At 39.0% G+C, this 27,222-nt stretch overlaps 2 protein-coding genes across 2 annotated transcripts; both read right to left on the bottom strand.

Annotated features, from left to right (window-relative positions):
• Positions 1–12,058: 12,058 nt before the first annotated feature.
• On the bottom strand, positions 12,059–13,426 carry LOC147950023 (glutelin type-A 3-like). The gene is made up of 2 exons (XM_087509174.1): positions 12,456–13,426; positions 12,059–12,367 (listed from the first exon to the last, which is right to left on the bottom strand). Exons 1-2 carry the CDS (start codon positions 12,842–12,844, stop codon positions 12,214–12,216), a joined length of 543 nt encoding a protein of 180 aa, XP_087365300.1. The 5' UTR covers positions 12,845–13,426; the 3' UTR covers positions 12,059–12,213.
• Positions 13,427–20,101: 6,675 nt separating this feature from the next.
• Positions 20,102–20,530, bottom strand: LOC147950022 (uncharacterized). Its single transcript, XM_087511942.1, has one exon. It carries the CDS (start codon positions 20,528–20,530, stop codon positions 20,102–20,104), a length of 429 nt encoding a protein of 142 aa, XP_087368068.1.
• Positions 20,531–27,222: the final 6,692 nt, after the last annotated feature.

Genomic DNA, 27,222 nt, shown 5'->3' with positions numbered 1-27,222 from the left:
CCCCCAAACCCGTTTAGATCTTACGTTCCCCTTTTTCCTCTCACGCCAACACCACCTCGACCCGTACTCCTCTCACGACCCCTCTCCCCTTTCATCTCTATCGTCACCACAACCCTACACGGAATCACAACAACACGTTGACCACATCTCACTCTCAACCTCCATCTCTTTCTCTTTCGACGTCCCCTAGGGTATACTCCCATCGTCCGTCACGGCCCCCCCAAGCTCCTCGCTCCCTTTTTTTATTAAAAGAGTAAATTAGGGCTTTTTGGTTAAACCATATGATCACATATATAATTGAGCTTGGTTTAATTAACAACTCCTCCTAAACCAATCAGACTAAACCGATTCAACTCAGTTCCCGACATAAACTCAAATCATTTATATATTAATTTTTTTTGGGATACGGGCGTTATGGTAAAAAGCCAAACTTTTTCGTTATTTCTAATGATATTTAGATTTATAGCCAAAAATATTAAGATCATGAATGGAAACAATAATTATACGGTTTTCAAAGTGTGTTTTTCTAAAATTCATTTTATATACCAATCAACATAATTTTGATTCATTTGCGTTTTTAAGATAGAAGAAAAGTAAATCTGATTGCGGTTTCTTAGCTGGGATATTAACCCATGGACCACAATATTTGTTTAACTCTCTATTACCTAGCGTATTTTCAAATACCGCACATCCAAAAGCAAAATCTTTTTAAAAATATTTAATTTATATTAAATAAAAAAAGCTAAACAATCAACACATATTTTAATAAGTAATTATATGCAAAAGAATTTCTTTAATTTAAATTATTAAATCTCATGTATGATTTATTTCATTATTTTTCCTAAGTTAAAAAATAATTACTTTTAGCAAAAAAAACAGATTTATAAAAAATAAGTAAAATAAAAAATCTTATTTATGGTTTGGTTATATCATATATAATGTATAATTTATATTTTAACTAAATTTCAAAAAATGTTAAGGAAATTATAGTTTTCATTACAATAGTCTTTTTTAAAAATGAGAGGTATTTCTTCACTATTTTACTAAATAACATTAACCTAATCAATTCAAAATAAATTTTAGTTTTTACAGTTTCATATCATTGTTTATTTTTCTAAATATATATATATATGTATATAACAAAATATTGTTTTTAAAAGATTTGCTCTGATTTGAGAAGCAACGCTTTGGAGATTTGCTTTGGCAACCATGGTGGCAGATGTAAGTGATTACAATACTTTATTGACTCCAAGTGAAATTCAAAGTTAGATATACACTGATGATGTTCAGTTGGTGTGATCGACAGATGGAAGAAGAAGAAACCATGGGAAATCTGAAACAGCAACTAGTGAAGCTCTTTAAACCATTGGTTGAGGTTGGGAAATTTGAAGATTACCAATGGTAATTGCTTCTTTCCTCCTGAATCAATATATAAAGTATCAATCTTTTTGTGTTTTTTCTTTTCTCATGTGTTGTTTGTTTTGTTTGCAGTAACAATGCAATGGGACTATGGTCTAAATTTAAAGGAAAGGGAACTGAGTTCACTTGTCCTTTAGCTATTGCACAGGTTTTGGTTTTTGTTTGGTCTTTAGAAATTTTGTGTCTTTTTGTTTTGATTCTTATCAGAATTTTTAAAATTTGTTTTCTTTTTAATATAATACAAGTAATTAATATAATTATTTTGTTATTTTGGATTATTTAATAATTTATTAAAATTTGATAAACAATAAATATGTAATCAAACAATATAAATTATTTCGAATTTTGTAAAATATGTTTAATATTCTGAATTTGTAAAATTTTATTTTTTTCTATTTTGTGTAATATAAATTTTATTGGTTTGTCATTTTCGATTATCAAAATTTGATAATTACTAAATATTTTTTTAAAAAAATAATATTTAAATGATTGAGCAACCTTCTTTTGTGTATTCTAGTGGAAATATGATTTTGTTTGAGTTTTAAGTGAGTTACTTTAATTAGTTTAATATTAATTATATAATTAATTTATATTTGAGCAAAAAAATAAAGAATGCAATTTTGTTACTCATAAATCTCGGTCTGATCTACATTTAATAGAATGCAATTGGTAGCCCATTGAGTTGGTTACTCTAGTTTCAACTTCCTACTAAAAGTGCTTGCAAATTTCAGAAAATGAAGGCACATTGAGTTTATATTATTGTACAAAACTGGCCCATTAGTGAATCATTAGTACTACGAAACTCAGGTTAAAAACTCGAACTTAATTGATGTTTAAAAATCAGCCAGGAAGGAACCTGCTTCCCACACATGACAATAGCCCAAGTAACAAACTAATATAATACTTGTTTTAACACCTAAAGAGTAACAAGAGAGATAACCAATAACATGCAGAGCATAATGGTTTGTAGATTGTACATTGTACGTATGTATTAATAAAGAAGACATTAAGTAGCAACAGTTCGATAAAATACTTTCAAAATCCCAAACTCCAATTTAGTTTAATAATCGTAATTTATATTACGACTATGAGATTAGTGGCTAGGTTCGAAGTTATAATATGCTTAGTGACAGTATTCATTCTAGGAAAAGTTGAATCCCAGCTTTTTCAACAACAGATTGTCCCCACCTTGACACTCTAGGTAAAGGTACCTAGTGGGTATATACGAATTCGTACATTACTTTTTGCATTAAAATGTATTAATACTAATCAGAGTATCAGACTGCTTACTGCATCTGCATGTGTTAATTAGTCACTTTTATAAACTTAATTTATACATACAACGTCAATGGTGAAAGTGACTAATTACAACATGTATTATAACATTACAGATAAAACGTTACAACATGTTTTCTAAAAGTTGGATTAATTTGTGTTCATTTAGCCGACCGAGTTTTAAGTTTTAACCCTCCATCTAAAGCTTCATATGGTATAGTAAGTAAGTTACTAACTCTGTTACGTTTCTTTCTTTTATTAAGAAATATTTAATACATCAAATTTAGGGACAAAGAAAAATAAAAAAACAAATAAAGTAAAATAGCATTATAGAAGGTGCAGATTCAAGATTGATCCAAGAAATGCTTTACACACACTCCTTCTCATGAGATAGGACCCGTTCTATCATAATAATATCTCTGCTTTTCCATACAAAGAAAACATTTTAAAATAAAATGATTCGTAACCTTCTTATATAAAACTTGGGCATCTCTAACTCTACTATATTTTAGAATCAAATTTCTATTATAGAGTAACATTTGCTTCAACTCTACTCTATATTTTACTCTAAAATAGAGAAAAAAGATAGGATTGTTCTATATATATAGCAATTCTATTCTCACCTCTATTTCTTTACGTTACCTTTCACTACAACACAAATGCGTATTGATAGCACAGGAGGATAGCACAAGTTAGGATACTGTTATTATAGATGGTTAGCTTTGTTGGGATATTATATTACAGCAGTAAGTTAGTGCTAAACCGTATTTTCACTATGCAGGAAACCAAAATTAAGTTTTGGAGCCCAAAATTCTGCTATGCCGCTATAGGCGCCAATACTTAGTAATATTTGGCAGATTTTTTGCTAAAAAAAAAAATCAGATCTGAGAAAAAAAAAACACGACACTCTTCGTTGTCTCTGACATCTCTCATCTCTCTGTCTCTTCGATTTGTCCGACAGATCCAATTCATTTTGTCACGAAATGTCGCCGGCGATAACCTCGACCTTCGACGGCTTCACTCGTCATCTCCACCATTCAAATTAGGGTTCACTCTTCGATAAATCGATTAGCTTTTCATTCAGCTTCAGTTATTTTCTTTTGTACTTACTTAATTTGTATCTGATTTCAAGGTTCGAAGGCTTCAGTTATCTGCTTTGCCGTTCAGATTAGGGTTCACTGTTCAGCAAGTCGGAAGGTACAAATTTCACCAATATATACCTCGATTAGATTTTCCATCTGCTTGAGTTGGTGTCATTTTTACTTACTAAATTTGTATGTGTGTTCAATCAAGGGATAACGAAGAGGATCTATAACAAAGAGAATCATCTCGTTGAGGCATTTGTTTGTAGAGGTCAGAATCATCTCGTTGAGGCATTTGTTCTTGTGTTTGTTTAACTGCTTGTGGCTTTGAGTTTAAGTTGTTATTCTTCTGTTTGTTACGATTGTTATGTTTTGTGCTTGTTTGATTTCTTTTGGCTGTGAGTTTAATAAACATGTTAAACCTTTTCATTAGGTTTAAACATAAAATGTTGGACAAGGCATGGGTTCATCTTCGGAGGTATGGAGTGTATATATGTAGGACTTGTTTAACTGGGTGCTCTTGGATTATATAAGATGTGTTTATGTTATTTTGCTTTCACACTACTTCAAATATATAGCTGATCCTGCGTATGAGAGAGGTGCATGGAGCTTTGTAACTACGGCAGCTGCGGTGGTAGGAGATGGTGACATGGTAATATATCCATATAGAGACTGTCAAAATTTAGATCGTCATGAACCAAGTATTGTAGTGCATCATCTTGTAACAAAGTGAATGGATGAGGGTTACAAGATGCAGAATGATTGGTTTCATCATGGAAAAGTGAATTCAGAGGCTGAGGATGGAATAAAAACAACTCAATGGAATGAGGAGATTGTTGGGTTATTTAAAGCCGCTGAATATTTAGACGAAGAGCTGGTTAAGATGGTTGACTTCTGCTAGGTTGCTGAGGGTGAGGACAACAAAGAAGCTAAGTTCTTAGCAAGGCTAGCAGATGTGGAGACACCTTTGTATCTAAACTGTGGAGACAACCAATCGAGTCCCTAGAACATCCTCCTCGTCATTGCCTTGATTCCACGATCACACTTTGCATTTACTTGCACCACAAACACGTATTGCAATGCATGAGTATTTAATAAACACTCAGTAAGGCAATCCTCCCATCTACTGGGCTATACACACAAGCAATAGAGACACCTCTAACCATCAACCAACAATCAACAATAACAAACCAGGACTCAGCATCGACCAACACCAACATGCATCGACCGACACCAGTTGGGGGTGCATCGACCGACACAAGGTTGCATCGACCGATGCTAGATACACTTTCATCGACCGACACTCGCACTGCATCGACCGACACATACTCAACATAACATGAAAACCCTAGGTTTTACGCGCCGTCCTCGCACTTGCATCGACTGACGCACAAAGTGCATCGACCAATGCACATGCCGAGCATCATTTTTCCCCGAAGCTTCTCGCCGGATTTTTGTTCCTGCAACCACAAAACTCGATCTCAAGCCACAAGAAAGCTTCCTAACGTCCCAAATAACAATCTAACAAGCCTAAAAACACCTAAATAAGCAGATAAGAGAAATCTCTAGCTTAGATAATACATGGTCCTGCACTTACCTTTGCCAAGACGATTCTGACTCTAAAACGCAAGATCTGCACTCCTAACAAGCTCCTACAACATCCTAAGCCTCAAATCTCACCAGAAAACACCAAAAACTTCCAAGAATCTCCCAAGAACGCTTAAGAACGGTTAAGAACTTTCTCTCTTGTTTTCTCTCAAAAGCGGCCAAATCCGTCGATTGAGACAAAAACACGACTTAAGGGTTTCCTAACCCAAAACGCAGCATTTAACTTAAGTCGAACCGCAGAAAAACAACCTTGCATCGACCGATGCAATCCCCTAAACCGGGATTTCGGTTCGAGGATGTTACAAAGAGAAGGCGTGGACCTACTAGGATAAAACATATAGCCAAGGATCCAGCTAGACGAGAACTAGTTGATTTCACTGAATTTGGTGAACCATGTGGACCAGGTTCAGTGAAGCTGTCATCATACTTGGGTCCATTGGTAAGAGAACACGTTCCTATAATAATCGATGCTGGAGAAAGGTTGGCGAAAACATTAAAACAGTCCTCTGGATATCTATTCAGGTTAATGTTTCTTCAAAATGTGTTTGCGTCTGCTAAATATTCTAAGTTTTTATCTAAAGATTCTAACAATGGTTACTAAATGCAGGCAAGATTTGAATTAGATGAGGAGTATCAAAAGACTGCTGTGTTCAGGCGAATGGGATGTATTTGGAGAGCTTCCAAATCACGTGTAGTAACACAGATCAGGAAGGCCATGACCATGAAGGATAGGATGCAGCTGAAACCGAAGAACATTCACCCGGGAGAGTGGCGTAAATTTGTCAACCATAAAACTAGCTCAGATTTTAAGGCTCTGAGTGGTTCATACAAGGAGAGACGGCAGAAACAGATTCCTCACACAGTTAGCCGTAAAGGAATGGTTCGACTGACTGAAGAAATGGTAAGTATAATTCTTTTTATTCTATTGTGATTTATAAATGAATGGTATACGGTTGATTCTATTTTTTCTATAGAAAAAGAATTCATCTGAACCCAATCAAGTAACAAGGCTGAAAGTGTGGGTCAAGTCACGGACAAAAAAAGATGGGACTCCGGTTAATAACCAGGCTGCTGAAAGGATAGTAAGTGTAGAAGTTTGCTTTCAATTTCTTTCAGTTATATAAAGTCGCTTATGATTACATTTACGAATTTATATTATTGTTGTTCAGAGAACCACAAAGGATGTTGATAGTTGCGCTCCTTCCGCATCAGCACCAACTCTTGGTAAGAACGATACACTCATCAAATATTAGGACCTGATAATCAAGGTCGGTTAAGGGCCATGGTTCGCGGTATGTCTACGACAAAGATAGCTTGTTACCAAGTCAAGTCTGCATATATGAATCAAATGCAAGACAACCAAGCTCACTTAGAAAAGAAGGTTCAAAAGTTAGAGGAAATTATACTGAGAATGAATAACCTGGTAAGCATTTATCACAAGTATCTTATTATGCTTAACTTCTGATTTTTGTAAGGTAAAATATTTGTTTAACATTTACACTGCCATTTTGTAACAAAGAGAAGATGAGCAAGGTGAAACCTCAGCTCCAAGAGTAAGTCACTAATATCTTTTCTTTGTTCCCTTTAAATACTCAATCAAATGACTAAGTACTATTTCTATTTCGCAGAGTGTTAACAAATCAGTACCACCTAAGTGTCTCTTGGTTGATTGGACTGGAACTGAGGAAACTATCGCTGAGGGCCGTCTTCTTTCAGCTGATCCTGAGGAGTATGTGAATGAAATTCCATTAGAACCTAACACTGTGAAAGTGTTGGTGGAATCTGCCATCCCATATGCATTTCTTTGGAGACCTACAACAAACATGACAACTATAGAGGAGACTTTTGGTCATATTATTGCATGGGAGGCAGATAGTTGTGTTGCTGGAGATGAAAAGGTCAGTGACGACGAGGTTGTGCCAAAGGTAATGGTTTCTTAACTATTTCGTTCTTTTGACTTATCTTTGAAATTTTGATGGTAATGATAATGGTATTAGTTAATTTTTTTGCCTCTAAGACTGGGTTGTTAATGTTTTTGTGTTTCACAGAGCCCATATGTAAGTTCGAAGAACAGATGCACTCTGATGGATTGGGTTACAGGTGACAATCCTATTGATGAAGGCCGTTGGCAATCGAGAGACCCTCAATCTATGGTTAATGGTATTCCCATCGGACCAGTTGCTGTGAAAATTTATGTGGATGTGGTATTATCACCTCATGCATTTCCATGGAAGCCTACACTGGACATGAAAAACATGGAGCAGACGTTACATACTTTCGTAGCTTGGCCTGCAAACAGAGTGGTGAATGAAACACACACAGAAGCATCTACCCATAAATTTCCACAAGGTCGAAAGTCTCCTACCAAGAGTTCTTCCATGAATAAGTCATCATCAGTTCCATCAACTTGTATTGGTTGGTTATTTCTCTATTCCGCAGCGGAATGTCGTCAAAGATAATGAGAAATGCAAGCTTCTGGATATTAGCGGAAGTAACAGGGTTGTTGCTGAAGGACGATGGGCTTCAAATGATCAATACCACACTGTCCACTTTGTACCCTTGGGTCCAAATGCAGTTCGAGTTTGGGTAGATGTTGTGAAAATCAACAATGCAGCAGTGTGGAAGACAACTTCTGAAATTAAGACAATGGAAGATGTGCTTGGTACTTCTATTGCATGGCCGGAGAACAGAGTTGTTATGTGCTCCCAAGATTGAAGTCATCTGAAACTTTCCTACTTTTTACTCTCCTTCTCTCCCTATTGACTTAATTATGAATTTCATGGTTTTAGAGCCGGCAATTAGTAAAGGACCAGGACCAGTTGTAGTCAAAGGGCTTGAACCACTTGACCATGTACCTGCACCTGTTCCAGTAGAACCTGAACCACTTGACCTTGTTCCTGCACCAAAACCAATTCATGTAGAACCCGAACCAGGAAAGGAACCTGATTCAGCAGTAGAGGCAGAGCCAGAGTTTGTGGTAGCTGAGAATGCATCTTCTTCATCTAGAAGCCGAGCCGCAGCTGCAAAATTAATAACGAGAGCAATAATCAGTAAAGAGAGTATCTTTTGACCTGCCATTGAACAAGAAAGATAATCAGAGTCAGAGATGCAAAGATTGTTGTTTGAAGCAAATGAATTGTGATGATAGAATCAGATTCTCAAAGCATATATATACATATACAAAGTGAGATCCATAATAGAAGATGGAGTTGATGAAATGGAGCAGGTGATAGCTTTAACACATTATCTAGTGGTTTAGTTTTGGAGAAGAATCATACAAAAATAAGAAAAAATCATAACTTCTCCACAAGATTTGAATATTAATTCATCAAATTTGCTAAGCTGTAAATATAAAACAAACCCAAAGATTAAAGTTTTTTCCATTCCTCTACTCTTTAAACTATAACGAGGATGAAGAAAATGAGTAAAGATCTGATCTTGCCAGGACAAAAAGGTTACTGCTTGAGACATACTCATTCTTACAATACAATATGACTTGCCCAGAAACTGAAAGCATTAAGAACCCAATATGAAAGGTTGTTGTAAACCAAGATCGTTGGTTACAATTTCCCTCTCTCACACATTTCATCGAACACCTTGTATGCACCTTCCACAATCTCCATTACCAAAGCAATCGAATATAATATACGAATCGATACTGAAATTTACAATCTAATCTCGAATGATTCGTCGTTAGTCGTTACAAAACAGTCACTAAACGATCTTTGTGGGATCTGTCGAGTTTGTGATTTTTAGAGGCGTAATATCCCTTCTTCCCCGGTTTAGACAAACCAAACGGTAACCGGACTATCCGAATTTTATTTATTTATTTATTAATTTAGTCGATGAAGATATTAGAAAATATAAATTTATAGTTTTTGTTTGATTAGTTTTGAAAAATATCACTCCATTGGTTTTAAATTAATTATTCTTAATGTTTTAACAAACATGTGAAAAAGTAAAATAAAAATCTGTTTGATTGTTTATTAACGTTTTCCAAAAAAAAATATTTTTCGTGAATACTTCAATACATTAAAACTATAATAATAAAAAAATCTGCATTGAATATATAAACGATAATTATTCTAAAACAAAAATTTTGGTCTTAAAAGAACAGGTAATTTAAATTGGTGGGAGTATAAATTATCACCTTAATAAGTTATGGTTTAATACTTGAATATAGAAGAATTTTGAGAAATACCCTTTTATCTATCAATTTTCAAAAATATCTCTGATTAAATCTGAACATTTACAAAGTTTTATAACATTTATAACATATTTCTGGATAGTAACTATTACTCGGAGTCTTGAACCAAATATTTACAAGGTTTTTAAAGTTTTTTGAAAGGGTTTTGAAGGATATTTATACAGTATTTATAAAACATATATAATTTTTACACACATATAGTTGTAGTTTGTGTATATTTTTATAAGTTTACACACATATTTCGATATATATAATATATATATGATTTTTATTGGCATTCTTAATAAAGGTTTTAAAATGGAGCACTTTTTAAAATGGTTTTGGAGAAAGGGTATTTTTAAAAATTTACTTTGATTATAATTTTAGTTTAATAGGTTCTTTAAGTTATCTTTAAAAAGTTATTTACCAAAGGGAAAATATTATATTCATTCGAAACAAATATATATTATAAACATTTAACTAAAGGTACAAATTTAATTACATAAAGGTTTTTTATAAGTAAATTTTATATTCATTGAATGGAAGTGCAGTTTTATGTATACAAATTACGATATTTTTATTTGATTATTCTATCAAAAAATTATGTAGATTTTGTTTTTTTGAAGATTTTCAAAATTGTACAAAAAAGTTTTTTTATGACTATTTGACTAAATTCATGATTGTATTTGAAAGAACCAATAAATTTACATAGATTTGACTAAATCACTTCTAAATTCTATTGATTTTGAAAAAAAAATTCAAATTTTTTATTATTAAATAACCAAATAAATATTTCAATTTTATAATAGAAGTATAATTTCACATCAGTTGATAGACCTATACATCTGTCAAACTGTTTGTATGGTTTCAATTAAGGACAATTTTGTTAGCCAAGAGTTAATCGGATATATATCTAGAGATTTTGGATAAAATCTTATTCAAGATATATATATATATAGTAACTTTTTAAAATAATTGTAATTTTGCGTATCTAAAATATGATATTTTTTATTTGGTTCTTTTACCAAAACTTATGTGGATTCTTTGTTTTCAGTTTTGAAGATTTTCATATTATAAATAAGAGTTTATTACATTTTCATTCTTACATTATGTTATACATATATATCTGATAATTTTACATAGAGTTAGACCAAATTAGTTTTAATTCTAATGATTTTGGAAGATTTACATTCTTTTTTTATTAACAACTAGATAACACTTCAGTTCTACATGCACGAGACCAAGATTTTTGTTGACAAAAATTATGAGATTTATCAAGTTTTGAGATTAAGAGAGATGAGTGTTATCTTCACTTTATACGGTTGGTTTAAACAATTTGCTTAAACCCTACGAACTGAACCATTTTCTATTTTACTGTTTTTAATTAATTAATAGATATCCATGCTTATATTCTATTTAATACTTGTATAAAGTGTACAACTTTTTGTCACGCTCTGATTTTGATTTGGATCGTGACATCTTGCTTAACTAGTACTATTAAAATATTATAATTTTTTACATTAATAAATAAACTCAAAAAATGCAATTTTATGTATCTAAGATACAATATCAATTCTTATAAACATCACTTAAAATGTATGTTTTTCTAAAACTAACATTTTTAATTTTATTTTCTAAAAATATCATAAAAGTATTTTTTTTACAAAAATACCACAAACCTAAACTAAACTTTCAACATTCAAAACTAATTCCTAAATCCTAACCATGAAAACACTATCCACTAAAAAGTACCTTACATTTAAAATTATTGTGACAAAAAAATTAAAGTTGTCTACCCAAACATTAAAAAAAAAATTATACACCCTTCAAAATCAATTTATGTTTGTGGTATTCTGGAAAAATAAAACCTTTGTGGTATTTTCGAAGAAAAAAATTAATAATAATATTTTTTGGAAAGAAAACTTAAAAATGGTATTTTGAGTAATTCATCATTTTTATTTGATTCTACGTACTACCAAACCTTATGTGAATTCTTTTTTTTTTTTTAAATCAACATTATACACAAAAGTTTGTTACCACATTCTATATCTATCTGATTTTTCTGACTGTTTGACTAAAAAACTTGTTTGTATTTACAACACCTAAACAATTAGATGATACATATATATTGTATAGATTTGACTAAACTACTTCTATATTCTAATGATTTTGAAAAAATAGGGAATCTCAGAAATGTCTTTTTACCATACCACTTTTCAAAAATCACTTTTCAAAAATACTTTTTTTAAAACCTTTATCCAAAGTGATTTTAAAAATTTGAGATGTACTCAAATAAGTGTGTAACTTTATAAAATCATACTCAACGTGTTTAAAAAAATTTTAAAGCTTTATTTCCGTGGGATTTTTTATTCTTTGAGTAAACGTGGAAGAAGATTAAGTATTTCATGTGCACCTGTTCCCACGGACGCCTCATACCTAATAATATTTCTCTGTTTATAAGCATGAAAATGTTTATAATCTCAATAACTTTAGAGAAATATTTTTTCATTTCTTATTTATTTCGAATTGTAAACAAAGAGAGAAAACACCGGTCCATAAAAACCCAAATAAATTAAAAACCATAACACTTGCTTAAACCATAGCAACTAAACCACTAAATTAAATCTTCTTCTTTCATTGTATTTAGTTGGAAGGGGGGAAGAAAATGGCATCAGAGGTCCTTTTAGATCGGAAAGCCTTCTCCACCTCCGGATCCACGTTAAACGCTGCCTGCAAAACCTCCGATGACAAAGCCTTCCACACCGATGTCCTCCCGGCCAAATGTGTGAAAATGGGACTGCCAAAAAAAAAACACCAACAACTATGTAAGTAAAACTTATTTAACCAATAGAAAATGGGAGAAAAAAAATTAAATAAAATCTTACTCGCGAGTAGTCACAATGGAGAACCAAGACAAGCCATCAGAATCAGCAATCTTGGAGACAACAAATAACCTAGGAACAATGAACAAAGCACCAGCTTTCACATGAGTCTCAAGAACTCTCTTCCCATCCGCACGAACAATCTGAACACGACCACTTCCACCAACAATGTAAGTAACTTGAAGAGCCGAGTCACAAGAGAATCCAGGAGAACACAAAGAGTGTCCATCAATTCTCACAAGATCAGCTCCAAACCCAACTTCACCGACCAAAGGAAGATTCTTTGTGTTCAAAACAACAACTCTTCCTCCATTCTTAATGTCAACATCAAGAGGAGCCTCCAAACAATTCAACACAAACCCTTCACGGTCACCATTCTTTGGTGCAGGCATCTTCAAGCTCGCATCAACCTTGACGATTCCATTACCGGTCTGAGAACCAACGAGCTTCTTCACGGTGGTCTCATCAAGATCCCATGCTCGGCCTACAAAATCAGTTGAGAATCCGGTGAAGATTCCATTGGAACCGGTTAGGTAAAAGTCAGTGAACTGTCCTGCTTTGTGACCCTTGTGAGTCTCGCCAAGGAAGAGGACGACTAGCTCAGTGTCTTCATTGTTGAACTACCATGTCACTACACCAAAAGGTAAGGCTATGGAGTCTCCTTTCTTGATTGCTATCACTTTCTCCTCTTTCTCAGGGAGAACGATTCCGGCTGTTCCAGCTCCTGAAAATTGTTACAAGAAAAATATTTAACTTATATGATTATCCACAAATTTATCATATTTCATATATATAAAATAATGCATGATCAATGTATGAAATATGAATTTTAATTCAATGTTAGAATTTATTTTGGATCGTGAAACAAACTATTTTTCTTGATAGTTTCATCATTTTTTCTCCATAGCACTACTACTACAAGTCTACCATCTATTATCTATCATATCATGAATTTTAACCTCATATCTTCTTTCTTTAAAACAATTTTCCAAAACCCCCCATTTATTCTCACTATCCCTTCTTTAATGAAAGGACGAAACTACCCCTCTAACAATTCTTAAATTAAAATTGAAAATACTAGTTGTACCTACCAACCTCCTAGTTGTACCAGTTGCACCCCGCATAATGGGGGATTCAAACCCTGGGTGCACGCGCATGCGCATGGAACTTGCAACCACTGAGCTACTATGTTTTTCATTGAACACTTACTGGTTTAATTATATTTAACTTAAAACAAAGTAATATTGTTTTTTTACCATTAAGGGATTTTGAGAAATTGTTTTGATGAAAAGGGGATATCATATTTTTCCAAATCAAGGTTCAATGGAAGCAAAAAAAAAACAAAACAAAACAAAATAGCACATACGTTACAATTTTATGTAGTCAAATCAAAACCATACTTAAGGATCCTTTTAAGAAACTGATTTATGATACATATTTTATGGACATAAAACAAACAAAATATATTGAAACGTAAAAAAGTAGCACATACGTTACAACTTAAGGTAGTCAAATCATACTTAAGGATCGATCCTTTTAAAAAACTGATTTATGATATATCAGATCTGACTAAATAACTTTATGGATAAAAAATAGCTAGAGTGAAGTGATGAAAAGGAAGATCATGTAACACGAACCTTGAAGAACATAAGCGACCTTGGGTGTAACATCCCTAATTTTATAATTGGTAGTTGGGCCAAATCTTGTTACTTAGTACGGCCCATTAATGATCCATGTGAATTAAACATAAAAAACGACGAGGGTTTATGTGTGGCGAGTATGTGCGTATATTACATTTCCTTCTGCATTTGCCGTCAAAGAGAAATGCAAACCTAAACCCTAAGAGCAGACCACTATTTTGATATGTGAGTCCCTTGTTGTTGATGCCATTTGTTTCGTAAGGAGTTCGTGATGTTGTTGTTGCTGTGATTGTTGGATAATCCCAACTTGAGGAACAAGCTATCTCCTAGGAAGTTGCCAAAAGAGATAGAAATAGAAAAGAGGAAAAGTTCCTAAAATTTTAAGTTGTAATATGTTAATTCTAATAGGTTTAGGAAAAGTTAAACCTATAAAAATAAGAGTCTATGGAGAGGTGTTCCATAAGACTTGAGAGAGAGTTTTCTAAATCAATAATAAGAGAGGTGTTCTTATATTTCAAGTTCTTTTCTTAGATTTGGTATCAGAGCTAAGGTTGTAGCTCCGATCAAAGGTTGTGGAGGAGAAGCTGTTTATAACCAAGTATGGGGGACAAATCAAATCCACCGCCGCGAACCAAGGACCTTGGATCACCGTCCATCCAATGTCCGATGTTAACATCGACAAAGTATATTGTTTGGTCGATGCGCATGAGAATTACACTTCGAGTTAGCGAGGTGTGGGAGACTATTGATCCTGGATCCACCGATCAGAAGATGAACGATGTGGCAACTGCTCCTCTGTTTCAATCCATCCCCGAGTCACTCATCCTGAAAGTTAGAGATCAAGGTTCGGCTAAAACCCTATGCGAAGCCATACGAGCACGTCACCAAGGTGCGAAACGTGTAAAGGAAGCAAGGCTTCAGACTTTACTTGCAGATCTTGATCGGGTGATGATGAATGATACCGACTCCGTTGATGATTTTGCTGGCAAGATCTCAGGCCTAGCATCACAGTCAGCTTCTTTGGGAGAAATCATTGAAGAATCAAAGTTGGTAAAGAAGTTTTTACAAGGACTTCCAAGACACAAATATATTCATATCGTTGCATCGTTGGAACAAGTCTTAGACTTAAAGAAAACCGGATTTGGAGACATAGTTGGTCGTATAAAAGCTTATGAAGAGCTTGTAGGGGAGGAGACCCGGAGGGAAGACCAAGCAAAACTTATGTTTTCTAATTCGAACAATCAAGGAACCTACGGTGGTTATCAAGGAAACAAAGGAGGCTATAACAGAGGAGGTTATGGAAGAAGAGGAAGTAGTCGAGGAGGATATGGTCGGGGTGGATATGGTCGAGCTGGTTTTGGTCGAGCTGGTTTTGGTCGTGGTAACTACAATGGAGATAGTTCTGGCAGAGGCATGGGACGAGGAAGGTTCAATGGCCAGAGTCGTGGAGGAGACACTACAGATCAAGAATCTTCATGTCAAGCGAAAGAAGTTGGCCATCAAGAGACAAATCTGAATGAAACTCATGAAGCTGATGCACTTTACATTCATGAGGTGGTGTTCTTGAATGAGGATATTTGGCATTTTTAGTTTATTTTATTAATTAAAGTAATTATGCTTTTGTAAATAATTTTTTTTGATAAATAAATCATTTCATATTTAATTTAACAATTGTTTTTTTCTGTTTTTTTTTTAAAATAAAATTATAGATAAGTCACGAATTAGTCATAATTATATTCGTGGCAATGAGCCATGAATACTTTAAGTGGCTATTCCGTGATAACTCATAGGTAAATCGTGACTACACAGCTACGAAAAAGCCAGGAAAAAAAGAAGTCACGACTGTGGGGAGTGAGAAGTGTTCTCACCTTCCGAACTGATTTATGTGTGGAGGAGTTTATCACCGTTAGGAGTTCCGAACTGAAAAGGAATGTTTGAATGCTAAAAAATGTCTATTACTGCTTGAGAGCCCAAAAATATCTGATCCCCTCAAAGACTCCCCCCTTTACATATTTATACAGACCAATTAATTACCCAATTAATGCGTAATTAATTTCTTACGATTCTCGCGTCTTAATTAATCCACTTGAATGCTGAAATCTTTGACCAAGCTCGAGCTGCAGGCTGACTAATACGACACCTCTCCGTTCTCTCTTCCTCTCTCTGGGCCTGATGGGCCGACCAGTGCTACACCCTTGGCCCGTTTAGCGTTCCCGGCCCAGGCCCTCTGCCTGTTATCCGAGATGACAAATCGTGGGTACAACAGTTGCCCCCCAAGTCTTCCGAGCTGAGCAATTCGGGGGACTTTTGATCTCCAAGTGATCGATTTTGGGAAACTGAATATTCCCCATATCCCCATGATTTGATCGTGGTGATGATGAGATTTGCCTTCCCGAACAAGCCTTGGGGCCCACCGGGTAGCGTGTAAGCTATAAGAGAGAGGAAAAGCGGTCCGAGACCTTTTGCTTCCCGAGGTAGTCATTACTCGATGGTTCCGTGTATAAAGGTAAACTCACCAAACTTCTCCCTCCTACTCTTAATTCTCAGTTTGCTTTCGTTTTGTCCTGCTTTTCTCTCTTTTCTTCTGTTAGTTTCTTTGCTTTCGCCGGAAAGTTCTTCGACCCCTCTCTATTTCTCACTACTTTTATCCGGAAAACATGTCTCCTCCGAAATCCTCGTTGGGTAAAACCGTAAAACCTTTGATTCCGCTTGTATGGTCCCCATCAACCGTCAATTCTCTCTGCGGAGAATATAGTTGAGTTTAGAGGATCCACCGGGATTCCGCCTGAGATCGAGATCAGGTTCCCAGAAGCTCATGAGTCTCCGGAGAATCCTCCTCCGGGCTACTGTTGCGCGTTCGAGATATTTGTCTCCGCATGCAGACTATGGTCGAGCTTGTAATCAAACTCATCGTAAAGATGATGTTCGAAATGGGCTTCGCTCTCCCCCAGATGTGCCCGAACTTCGTTCGAATCGTAATGTGTCTCCAGACTTTGATTACAAGCTGTCCCTGGCCGACTTTCTTCAGGTTTACAAGGTGAAAACAGGTCGTACCAAGGGAACGCTTTATGTAAGTCCGCTCTCCGGGCTGAAGGTCTTTGATGACCTTCCCGAGAAGGATGAGAAATGGCGGAAGTCTTACTTCTTTTTCCCGGTTAACGAACTCACCGTTGGTTACCTCTCGAGTTCGCACGTGTCGAAGTGGACTTCGAAAATTGGTAGATTGGTGTTCCTTGTTAGGTACAACCTCAATATATATATATATATATATATATATATATATATATATATATATTTTGCTTCTTACCCTTTGTCGTTTCTATCTCAGATTACTTCGAGCGTGGGTTGATTTGCCCTACATTTTGCGAGATTTTCTCGAGGTTCTGCAGCCAGAGCCAGATCGCCTGGGATTCCTTTTCGTGTGAAAGGATTAGGGAGTCCTAAATGAGGCTCAGAGGACGTTCTCTCATTTGCTCCGACCCCATAAGCACTTCGGAGATGAACTATAGAGAAGAAAGGGCTTGCCGACTTGCTGAGAAGGAGGCGAAGCTAAACATGGAGGCAGCTCTTGCCGAGGGCAAAGCTCGCCTTCCTACCAAGAAGTCCAGCTCGTCCGCCCCTGAGGTAGGCGGGACTCCCCGTCCCCTGCTGGCCCTTCCGAGCTCCTCGCAGGTGCCTCCGGACCTTCGACCGATCTGTCCGAACCCCCGTGATTGTCATAGCTGATTCTAGTGACGAGCCACGGGAGATCGCAGCTCCACCCCCCCCCCCCGTCAGCAAGGAAGCCTTTTGGTGAAGTCAGCTCCCAGCAAACTGACTCGTCAAAAAGAGGAAGGAACCCAAGACTTCCTCATCTTCCCGCGAGAAGAGCCGAGCCCGGACTAGTTCGTCGGGGGACGACCGGATTAGGTCCGGCTGGAAAGATGGGGGTCCCTCCTCGGAGAGGAGATCTAGGGAAGTGCCCCCTTCAAAAGAATCTGGAGGCTCCTCCGGGAGGTTACCTTTGAAGGAACTGCGTTCTTCCCCCCGAGGTAACAATAGCCCGAAGTGTTTCAATTTTGTTTTTCAGATGGGTACTGAGTAAAATAAGATTGCTCAAATATTTCAGCTCCCCCTGCGTCCCCAGCTGACCTGATGAGGAGCTATGTCCGAACTCAATCGTGCAAACTTCCTCTGCTTCGCGGACAAAATTGGCGAGGTTAGTGATGCATATACCCCTTTGTTTTTTTTTAATTTACCACCTTCTCCGCTTAACAAGCTGTGATTTTCCCAGCTGATGATCGAGTTTAACTCCTCGGTGGCATCTTACGAGGATCAACTGTTCCCTTCCCCCTCATCTTCAGAGGTGAGCCTTCTTAAAGAGAGAATCGCCAACCTGGAAGCCCAGGTGGCAGAATACTCCAAGCTGGAAGCCGAAAATGCCGACACCGTGGCGAAGGCCGAACAGATCCGGGCTCGGATGAAGAGAGCTGAGGTAGAGGTGCTTGACCTCAGGGTTGCCAATGAGGACCTCCGGGACAAATTGAAGTAGGCGCGGGACCTTTACTTTGAGGCTGCCAAAGATGCGAAGGCGCCAAAGAACAGGCTGCACGAAATCGAGCTCCGTAATCAACTTCTAGAGGCTGCCAACAGCTGCAAAATTGAAAGGGTACGGAGGGAGGAGAAGCAGGCAATGAGGCGAGCTCTTCGCCCCCTGGTTGAGGAAGTGAGGATCACTTTCGAGGAGAGGGAGAAGCTAGCTCCGGCCAATATTCGAGCCGTTGAGATCAGGGCTAACCGGATGCTGGTCGAGGAGATCTCTAGGGGAGAGATCCAAGATATGGAAGCTGAGCTCGGACTTCTGAGAGCTGATGAGGAGGAGGCTGACAGAAAGGTTTCGCAGGTAACTCCCCGTGACCTCGACCTTTCTGCATTTTCAGACCTTTTGACGGATACGCTCGAGCTTTTGTGCGACGAACATCCTTTGAGCGTCACAATCGACGAGTCCGGCACTAATCTCGGACAAATGTCAAAGCAGGGGATGGACGATTTCTTGGCGAATACCAGGTCAGAGGCGGAGCTTGCAAAGATGGGCTTGGTCCTTTCCGAAGCGGCATCAGATCCTCCTCTCCCTACTCAATAGTTTTTATCTCGGGGTTGTTTTGGCACAAGTTGCCCCTCATTTGTTGTTTTTCTTTTTGAACTTATTTCGGAGTTTATTGGTCGTGGTGACCACTCCGTACTCGCGTATTTTGGGACAAAGAATTTTTACCTTCTACGAACTTTGGTTTTAACTGATACGAGCAAAATAAGTGCGAAGTGAGGACTTCAGTTTTGATTAGAGTTCGTGAAATTTAACCTCAGTTTCTAATGATAAATAAAACTGAGTACGAAGTGTGAACTTCGGTTCTAATTAGAATTCACGAAATCAAACCTTAACTTTAAAACTGAATACGAAATGAATACTTCGGTTTAGACTTAAGGTCGTGAAATTAAACCTGAGCTTTAATTTGATAAATAAAGCTGGGTACGAAGTGTGAGTACTTCGGTTAAGACTAGAGTTCGCGAAATTAAACCTCATCTTTAATTTGATAAGTAAAGCTGGGTACGAAGTGTGAGTACTTCGGTTTAGACTAGAGTTCGCGAAATTAAACATCAGCTTCAATTTGATAAGTAAAGTTGGGTACGAAGTGAATACTTCGGTTCAGAATTCGCGAAGTTGAACCTCAGCTTTAATCGATTTCGATTTGCGAAGTCAGACCTCGGTTTTTTTTTTTTTTTTTTTGTGAACCATTGTTCATAAAAAGTTTCGGAAACTTTTCATTTTATTAATATGGATAACTGGACCCGAAGCGGGCTGCCTACGTACCCTTATTGGGATCAAGCTAAACGTAGTTCGATACAATGAAATTAACTGTAAAAGAGTTTAAGATGTAAAGAGTTCCAGGACCTCGGAACTGGTTTTCCCTTCGAATCCTCGAGCTGATAAACGCCATTTCGGACTTCGCGAGTAATTCTGTACGGTCCTTCCTAGTTGATTCCCAGCTTCCCTGCATTGAGCTCCTTGGTGTTTTCGTAGACCTTTCGAAGGACTAGGTCGCTAACCGCCAAGGGCCTGCCTCGGATTTTGGAATTATAATACCAGGCTACTGCGTTCTGGTAGTTCTGGATCCGAACTGAGGTCTGATCCCGACGCTCATTGATTGTATCGAGGGTATCCTGTAAAAATTCCTCATTCTCCTCCGCTCGGGGTGTGTTTAGCGAGGTACGGACTCTAGGAACCTCTATGTCGGCTGGGACTACGGCATCGACTCCGTAAACGAGGGAAAAAGGTGTTTCATTAGTGGCCCGGCGGGGTGTTGTTCGGATTGCCCAAAGAATGCCCTGCAGCTCCTCCGGCCAGCGCCCTTTGCGAGAATTGAGCCGTTTCTTCAAGTTAGCTATTATGACCTTATTCATCGCATCGGCTTGTCCATTACCTTGCGGGTAACAAGGAGTTGACTTATTGAGTCGAATCTTCCATTTCGCACAAAACCCTTTGAACTACGAGGAGATGAACTGCGGACCATTGTCGGTGACAATTTCGTGAGGGACGCCGTAGCGATAGATTATACTTTTTAGCACGAACTGCTCTACTTCTTCACTTGTTACTTTCGCGTAGGCCGCTGCTTCTACCCACTTGGAGAAATAGTCAGTAAGAGCGAGTACGTACTGAACTCCTCCTGGTCCCCGATGTAAAGGGCCAATGATGTCCATGGACCACCTCATGAACGGGTAAGGTGCAGACACCGTCAATAGGAGCTCGGTAGGTTGATGGATTGACGGGGCATGCTTTTGACATTTCTCACAAGTTCGAGAATAGTTTTCGCAGTCTGTAACCATAGTAGGCCAGAAATAGCCTTGCCTTTTGATTTTGAAGGCCAGAGTCCGTCCTCCGGAGTGATTCCCATTGGGACCGTCGTGAACAGCTCGCATCAGCATTGCGGGCTCTTTACCAGCAACACATGTTAGATAGGGACCAGCTACACTTCGGCGTAGGAGTACTCCGTTGTGGATGCAATACCATGCACTGACAATTTTGAGTTTCCTGGCTGCCCATTTGTCGGCTGGGAGTTCCCCTTTTTCCAAGTAAGCCTAGATCGGGCTCCGCCGGTCTCCTGCCTCCCAATTGTTAGTGCTCGTACTGCTCGAAGTGGAGTGCGGGATAATGGCCTGGTCGTCGACTGGTGAGCTCGATGATTCTGGAGTTTGATTTGCTTCTTGCTCGACCGGAGGCATGACGGGAGCTGAGTCCTTCTGTGGCAAAGAATCCGAAGCTGCCTTGCGAGCTGCCTCCTCAGCAGCCAATTGTTTTTTTGTTGCCCGGGTGACTACGTTCGAGCTCTCTAGTCGAATACTAGGAAACTCGATGACTTCGACGGGGATAATTCTTGTCATTGCAGGATCCGAAGTTGACACCAGAGCTGCTAAGGCATCCGTAGCAGAATTTTCAGTTCATGGGATCTTAGTGACTTCAAAATCCTCGAACTTAGTTACTAATTCCCGAGCTGTGGACAAATAAGCCTCCATACGCCCATCCTTAGTCTCGTACGCTCCTAGGAACTGGTTGGTGACCAGCTGCGAATCGCAAAAAGCTCGGAGCTTTCGGACACCAATCCCTACTGCGAGGCGTAAGCCAGTGCGGAAGGACTCATATTCGCCTTCATTGTTTGATGCACTGAAAGCCAAGCGAAATGACTGTTCGATTACTTCTCCAGTAGGAGAAGTGAGACGGACCCCAATTCCTGCTCCCGATCTGGAAGATGCTCCATCTACATGCAATGTCCATGGGACCTCGATATTGTCATTGACCGTAGAGGCTAGTGGGAGTTCGATCAGGATGTCGTATTCACTCAGCTCGACAAACCATTTAGCTAATCTCCGAGACTGACTTGGACTATGCAACACCGTCTGAAGTGGTCGCAGTTTTCTTGCCGAAGTAACTACTGCTAAGCCAATTTTTCCATCATATGATACCTGGACTCTGCCCCAGTAAATGACTTACTGACATAGAAAATTGGTCGTTGCTCCCCCTTTTCTTCCCGAACCAAGACTCCACTTACTGTGCTGTCCAAAACAGCTACGTAAAGGAAAAGTGGCTCTCCGAATTCAGGTTTAGCCAAGACCGGAGGTTCAGACAGGTAAGCTTTCAGCTGAGCGAATGCTTCTTCGCACTTCGTATCCCATAAGAAGTTCTTCCTCCCTTTCCTCAACAACTGGTATAACGGGAGGCACTTGTCTGTAGACCGGGAGATGAAGCGGTTGAGGGCGGCGATCCGTCCGTTAAGACGTTGCACTTCGCGTAAAGTCCTAGAACAACTCATTGACAAGAAAGCGTTAATTTGCCTCGGGTTTGCTTCAATTCCTCGTTCTGTAACGATGTATCCCAGAAACTCCCCTGATGGGACTGCAAAGGTGCACTTCGTGGGGTTAAGCTTCATCCCAAACTGGTTCAAGATGTCGAAGCAAACTTTCAAATCCGCGAGATGCGAGCTAACTTCCATAGACTTTACCAACATGTCGTCAATGTAGACTACCATGGTTTTTCCGAGCTGGTGCTCGAACATTCGGTTTACTAGCCTCTGGTAGGTTGCCCCGGTGTTCTTTAACCCAAAAGGCATCACCTTGTAACAGTAAATCCCACGTTCCGTAATGAATGCAGTTTTATCCTGGTCATCCGGGTTCATAAGGATTTGATTGTAACTGGAGAAGGCATCCATGAAAGACATCAGCTCGTGGCCTGAAGTGGACTCGAATAGCCTGTCGATATGCAGAAGGGGAAAGCTGTCCTTAGGGCACGCCTTATTCAAGTCGGTAAAATCGACGCAAACTCGCGATTTTCCATTCTTCTTCTTGACTACCACTGTGTTCGCGAGCCATTCAGGATAATTTACTTCGCGTATCTGCCCCGCTTTTAGTAAACGTTCCACCTCCTTGTTAACGATTTTAGCTCGCTCAGGACCCAGTTTTCTTCGCTTCTGCTTTATAGGTCTGAATGTCAGGTCAACATTTAGCTCGTGCGAGATTACCTCCGGACTGATACCGGGCATTTCATCTACGGACCACGCAAAGGTGGCCATATTATCTTTCAGAAAGGTTACCAAACTGGCGCGGAGCTTGTCATCCAACCCAGCTCCGATCTTGATTTCCTGATCTGGAAACTTATCGTTGACGAAAATGGGCTCAGTGAGGTCGCCTTTAAATTGCTTCCGAACTGGGTTCTTCGGGACCTCGAGCTGTGGTTGCTATTGAACCAGGAGCTTGTGACTCGCGAGGTAGCAGCTCCTTGCCGTTCTTTGGCTCCCTAGAATCTCTCGAACTCCTTGCGGGGTTGGAAATTTGACGCACTGATGGTACGTCGAGGCTACTGCCTTCATCTGATAGAGCCAAAGTGTTCCCATAATAATGTTATAGGCCGCAGGTCGGTCAAAAACCGTAAATTCCACCGTTTTTAACACTCCTTGAGTGGACACCGGTAGTGTTATTGTGCCCAATGACATCGATGTCTCGCTCGTGAACAAAACCAAAGATGAGGGTGGTCCCACGATGAGCTCTCCCCTGATACCCATTCTAGCAAGCGTCTCGAGGAATATCAAATCTACTAAACTCCCAGTATCTATTAGGATCCGGCACACTTCGTGGTTCGCCACGTTTAGTGATATGACGAATGTATCGTCGTGCGGAGTGTCTAGTTCCTCAGTTTCCTCTTCGGAGAAAGTGACTTCAGGTAGGTCACTTGTTGTGACCTTAGCTCGCTTCGGCTGAGGGCTAGTGAGCTTCCGCTGATGGTCTTTGATTGCAGTGATAAAGTTTCAAAAAAGGCGCGACCCCCCCATTATGACGTCTATTCTTTTCTTGGGGGCTTCGCTCCCGTCTGATTGTTTCGGTTTCTTCGAAGGTGGAGCGTCTTCGTGCACCTTGGGGGTTGTATACTGCTCCAACTCCTCAATTGTTACATTCGACATCTCTCCTGCCACGTACTTTTCTGCGAGAAGGTGCATCAGTTTCTTGCAGTCACAAGTGGAGTGGCTATTGGTTTTGTGGAGCTTGCAGTACGTGTGCTCATCTCGGACCCATTTGTTACTTGGGAGTACTCCACTTTTGGAACGTGGTGAAAATGGAGGTTTGGATGGCGAGCTTTTTGGAGAATTCTTCTTGGGAGATTGATTGACTGCGAATGTGCCAGGTCCGGACTTCGGAGTCGTAGGTGGAGTCTTTTTAGCGGGTGCTTCAAATCGAGGTTTGCCTGCAGGTGAAACTTTATGTTTCAGTGCGGCGGCGGCCTTGTCTTCCTCTGAAAATATCCAGTTCGAAGCCCGGTGTAAGGCGTCCTGAATGGTTGGGAACCGATTTACGGTTAGCTCTTCGCGGAAACGAGATTCGTGCCAGAGGCCATTTTTTAGCGCAGCCAGAGCAGTCGAGTCTGAGAGTCCTGGGATCTGAACCTTGATTTCCTTGAACTTTGTTATATAAGACCGGAGAGACTCTCCGGCATTTTGGCTCAAGTTCCAAATCTGAGCGTCTGTTACCGCAGTTTCGATTAAGCTAGAATACTGCTTAATGAAAGAGGTCGACAGCTCTGTGAAGTTGTTTATGGAGCCGGCTGCTAGAGATGCGAACCAAAGTAAAGCTGGCCTGCAAAACGTCTCTGTGAACAACTTGCAGTATCCAGCGTCTGCTTCATGAGGTTCGAGGTCTACGCGGCTAGCTGTTAACAAGAAAGTCTTAAGATGACTGGTCGGATCTCCCTTTCCCTCGTAGCTCGAGAACTTGATTTTGCCAGTATCTTTGATGCGGACTCGAGCTACTTGGTCGGAGAAAGGAGTTCGCTTTGACTCCTCGATCACTCGGAAAATATCCGGAGCTGAAGTAGTTGCACTGTGCATCACAGACCGCATGTCCTGGATTTCGCTCTGCATGCGGAATATCTCGGGATTGGTGACGTAACCAGGAGTCGAAGTGTTTCCGCCCACAGGGGGAGGAAGACGAACTGGGACTTTGGAGGATCCAGCAATATCGAGCTGAACCAGAGTGTGGCTATCGCCGACCAGCGGTGGCGCTGCTTGAGTACTTAGCTGGGGTGGGAAAGTATTTCCTGGAGTGGAGTTTGCTGCTGCAGGCTGCGTGGTGAGAGGCGGAATGACGCCAGTGAAGTCCAAAGCACGTCGGCGAAGGTTTTGATCGGAAGACAAGAGATCGACCTGATCGGCATATGCGCGGTGAGAGGCTGAGAGGTCGGCTACTGACGTAGTGATTGCCTCCAAACCGGTGGAGACTTGTCCCTCCAGGCTGTCAAAACGCTCGGTGAGAGCAGCCGAGGCTGCTTGCTGGCGGTCGGACTTCTCAGACAAGTCCTGCAAAAGTTTCTGGATAGCCTCCAGAGTTACCTGATTGGAAGAGTCGGTAGCCATAGCGGTGTTTGGATGAAGTGGGTTTGGATATGAGGTCGGAACTAGTAAGAGTATAGGTGATAACTCCCCTCCTTCTAGCGCCAAATGTGGGGAGTGAGAAGTGTTCTCACCTTCCGAACTGATTTATGTGTGGAGGAGCTTATCACCGTTAGGAGTTCCGAACTGAAAGAGAGTGTTTGAATGCTAAAAAATGTCTCTTACTGCTTGAGAGCCCAAAAATATCTGATCCCCTCAAAGACTCCCCCTCTTACATATTTATACAGACCAATTAATTACCCAATTAATGCGTAATTAATTTCACACGATTTTCGCGTCCTAATTAATCCACTTGAATGCTGGAATCTTTGACCGAGTTCGAGCTGCGAGCTGACTAATACGACGCCTCTCCGTTCTCTCTTCCTCTCTCTGGGCCTGATGGACCGACCAGTGCTACATCCTTGGCCCGTTTAGCGTTCCCGGCCCAGGCTCTCTGCTTGTTATCCGAGATGACGAATCGTAGGTACAACAACGACGCAATAACCATGAATTTTTTTAGTGACCATTTGTGACTATTACAACATATAGCCACGAAATTTTAACCTCAGCCACTAAAAGTTTTGTGGTTATACATGTTTTTTTACTAGTGCGTATATAAATGATTCATGTCATGAACTTTGTGAATTTATATTGTTGGTGCATTCAGAATGATAAAAACATGCTGATTGATGAGAAGAAGGAGTTCAGGATTCGACTTGAATCGTTGAGCAGCAAGCAAAACTTCATGACGATATACATCATCTAATTAATTTCCAGAGATACTTAAGCAAGTTTTTTGTTTTGAAATCTATAGTGTATTCTGCATATTGTTTATAGATATTATTAGGCAGTTGTATATAGATATTATTAAGCAAAACTGGTCGGTATATTTGATATACTTAGACGACATCAAGATTTACAGGGAGGAGTTTTCTTCGTTCTCTTTATCTCTTGTTTCTCGGAATACAAATGTAAATGTGGATTTTTTGGCACGCTAAGCGCGTACATCTCCACATCATGTTCTATTTGTAAATACTTTTCTATCTAATTGGTTCATATGAGCTGATCTTTTGTTGTCAAAAAAAAACTTTCATAATTGAAAACTATAAATGTTTTTGTTTCTAGTTTCTTTATGGTAAGACAGAGAAGACACTTATGGTTTCTAAGTATCATATGTATCTTCTCCTTCTTGTAAGGACGACAATAATTAACGCCGATATTGAGAAGATATTGATGCACTGAACCTAGCCATGATTTCCATTATGCCAAAAGTGGTCCATAAAGATGAACAATGTTTTTGTCCTAACCGTTTTGCTTTGCAAACAACATCCATGAAAACTACTATGGTGGAGGCAACATGTTATATCTGACGATGATGCAATAGAAATATTTTGGTGTTGTAGAGGGGTGTATTGAACTGAGGATTTTAGAAGATTTTGAGTTTTTTTACGAATCACTTGTTATTCAACTAATGATTAGTAAATGTCTTCTTAAATCCTATGTTATTGAAAATAGAATTTATGCAAAATCATCTAAAATCATTTATAATCCTTTGTTATTCAAGGAGTGATTTGTAAAACTCATATCAAATCCACTGTTATTGAAAAATTATCACGTTTTAAAAAATAGGATTTTAAAAGAGATTGTAAGAGATTCATATACAGTTTTAGTTGAAAATAAAGACAA

This window comes from Camelina sativa, chromosome 1, assembly GCF_030686135.1.
Source record: "Camelina sativa cultivar CO46 ecotype springtype chromosome 1, ASM3068613v1".
Lineage (NCBI taxonomy): Eukaryota > Viridiplantae > Streptophyta > Magnoliopsida > Brassicales > Brassicaceae > Camelina > Camelina sativa.
This window is presented reverse-complemented; position numbering and strand designations above follow the sequence as displayed.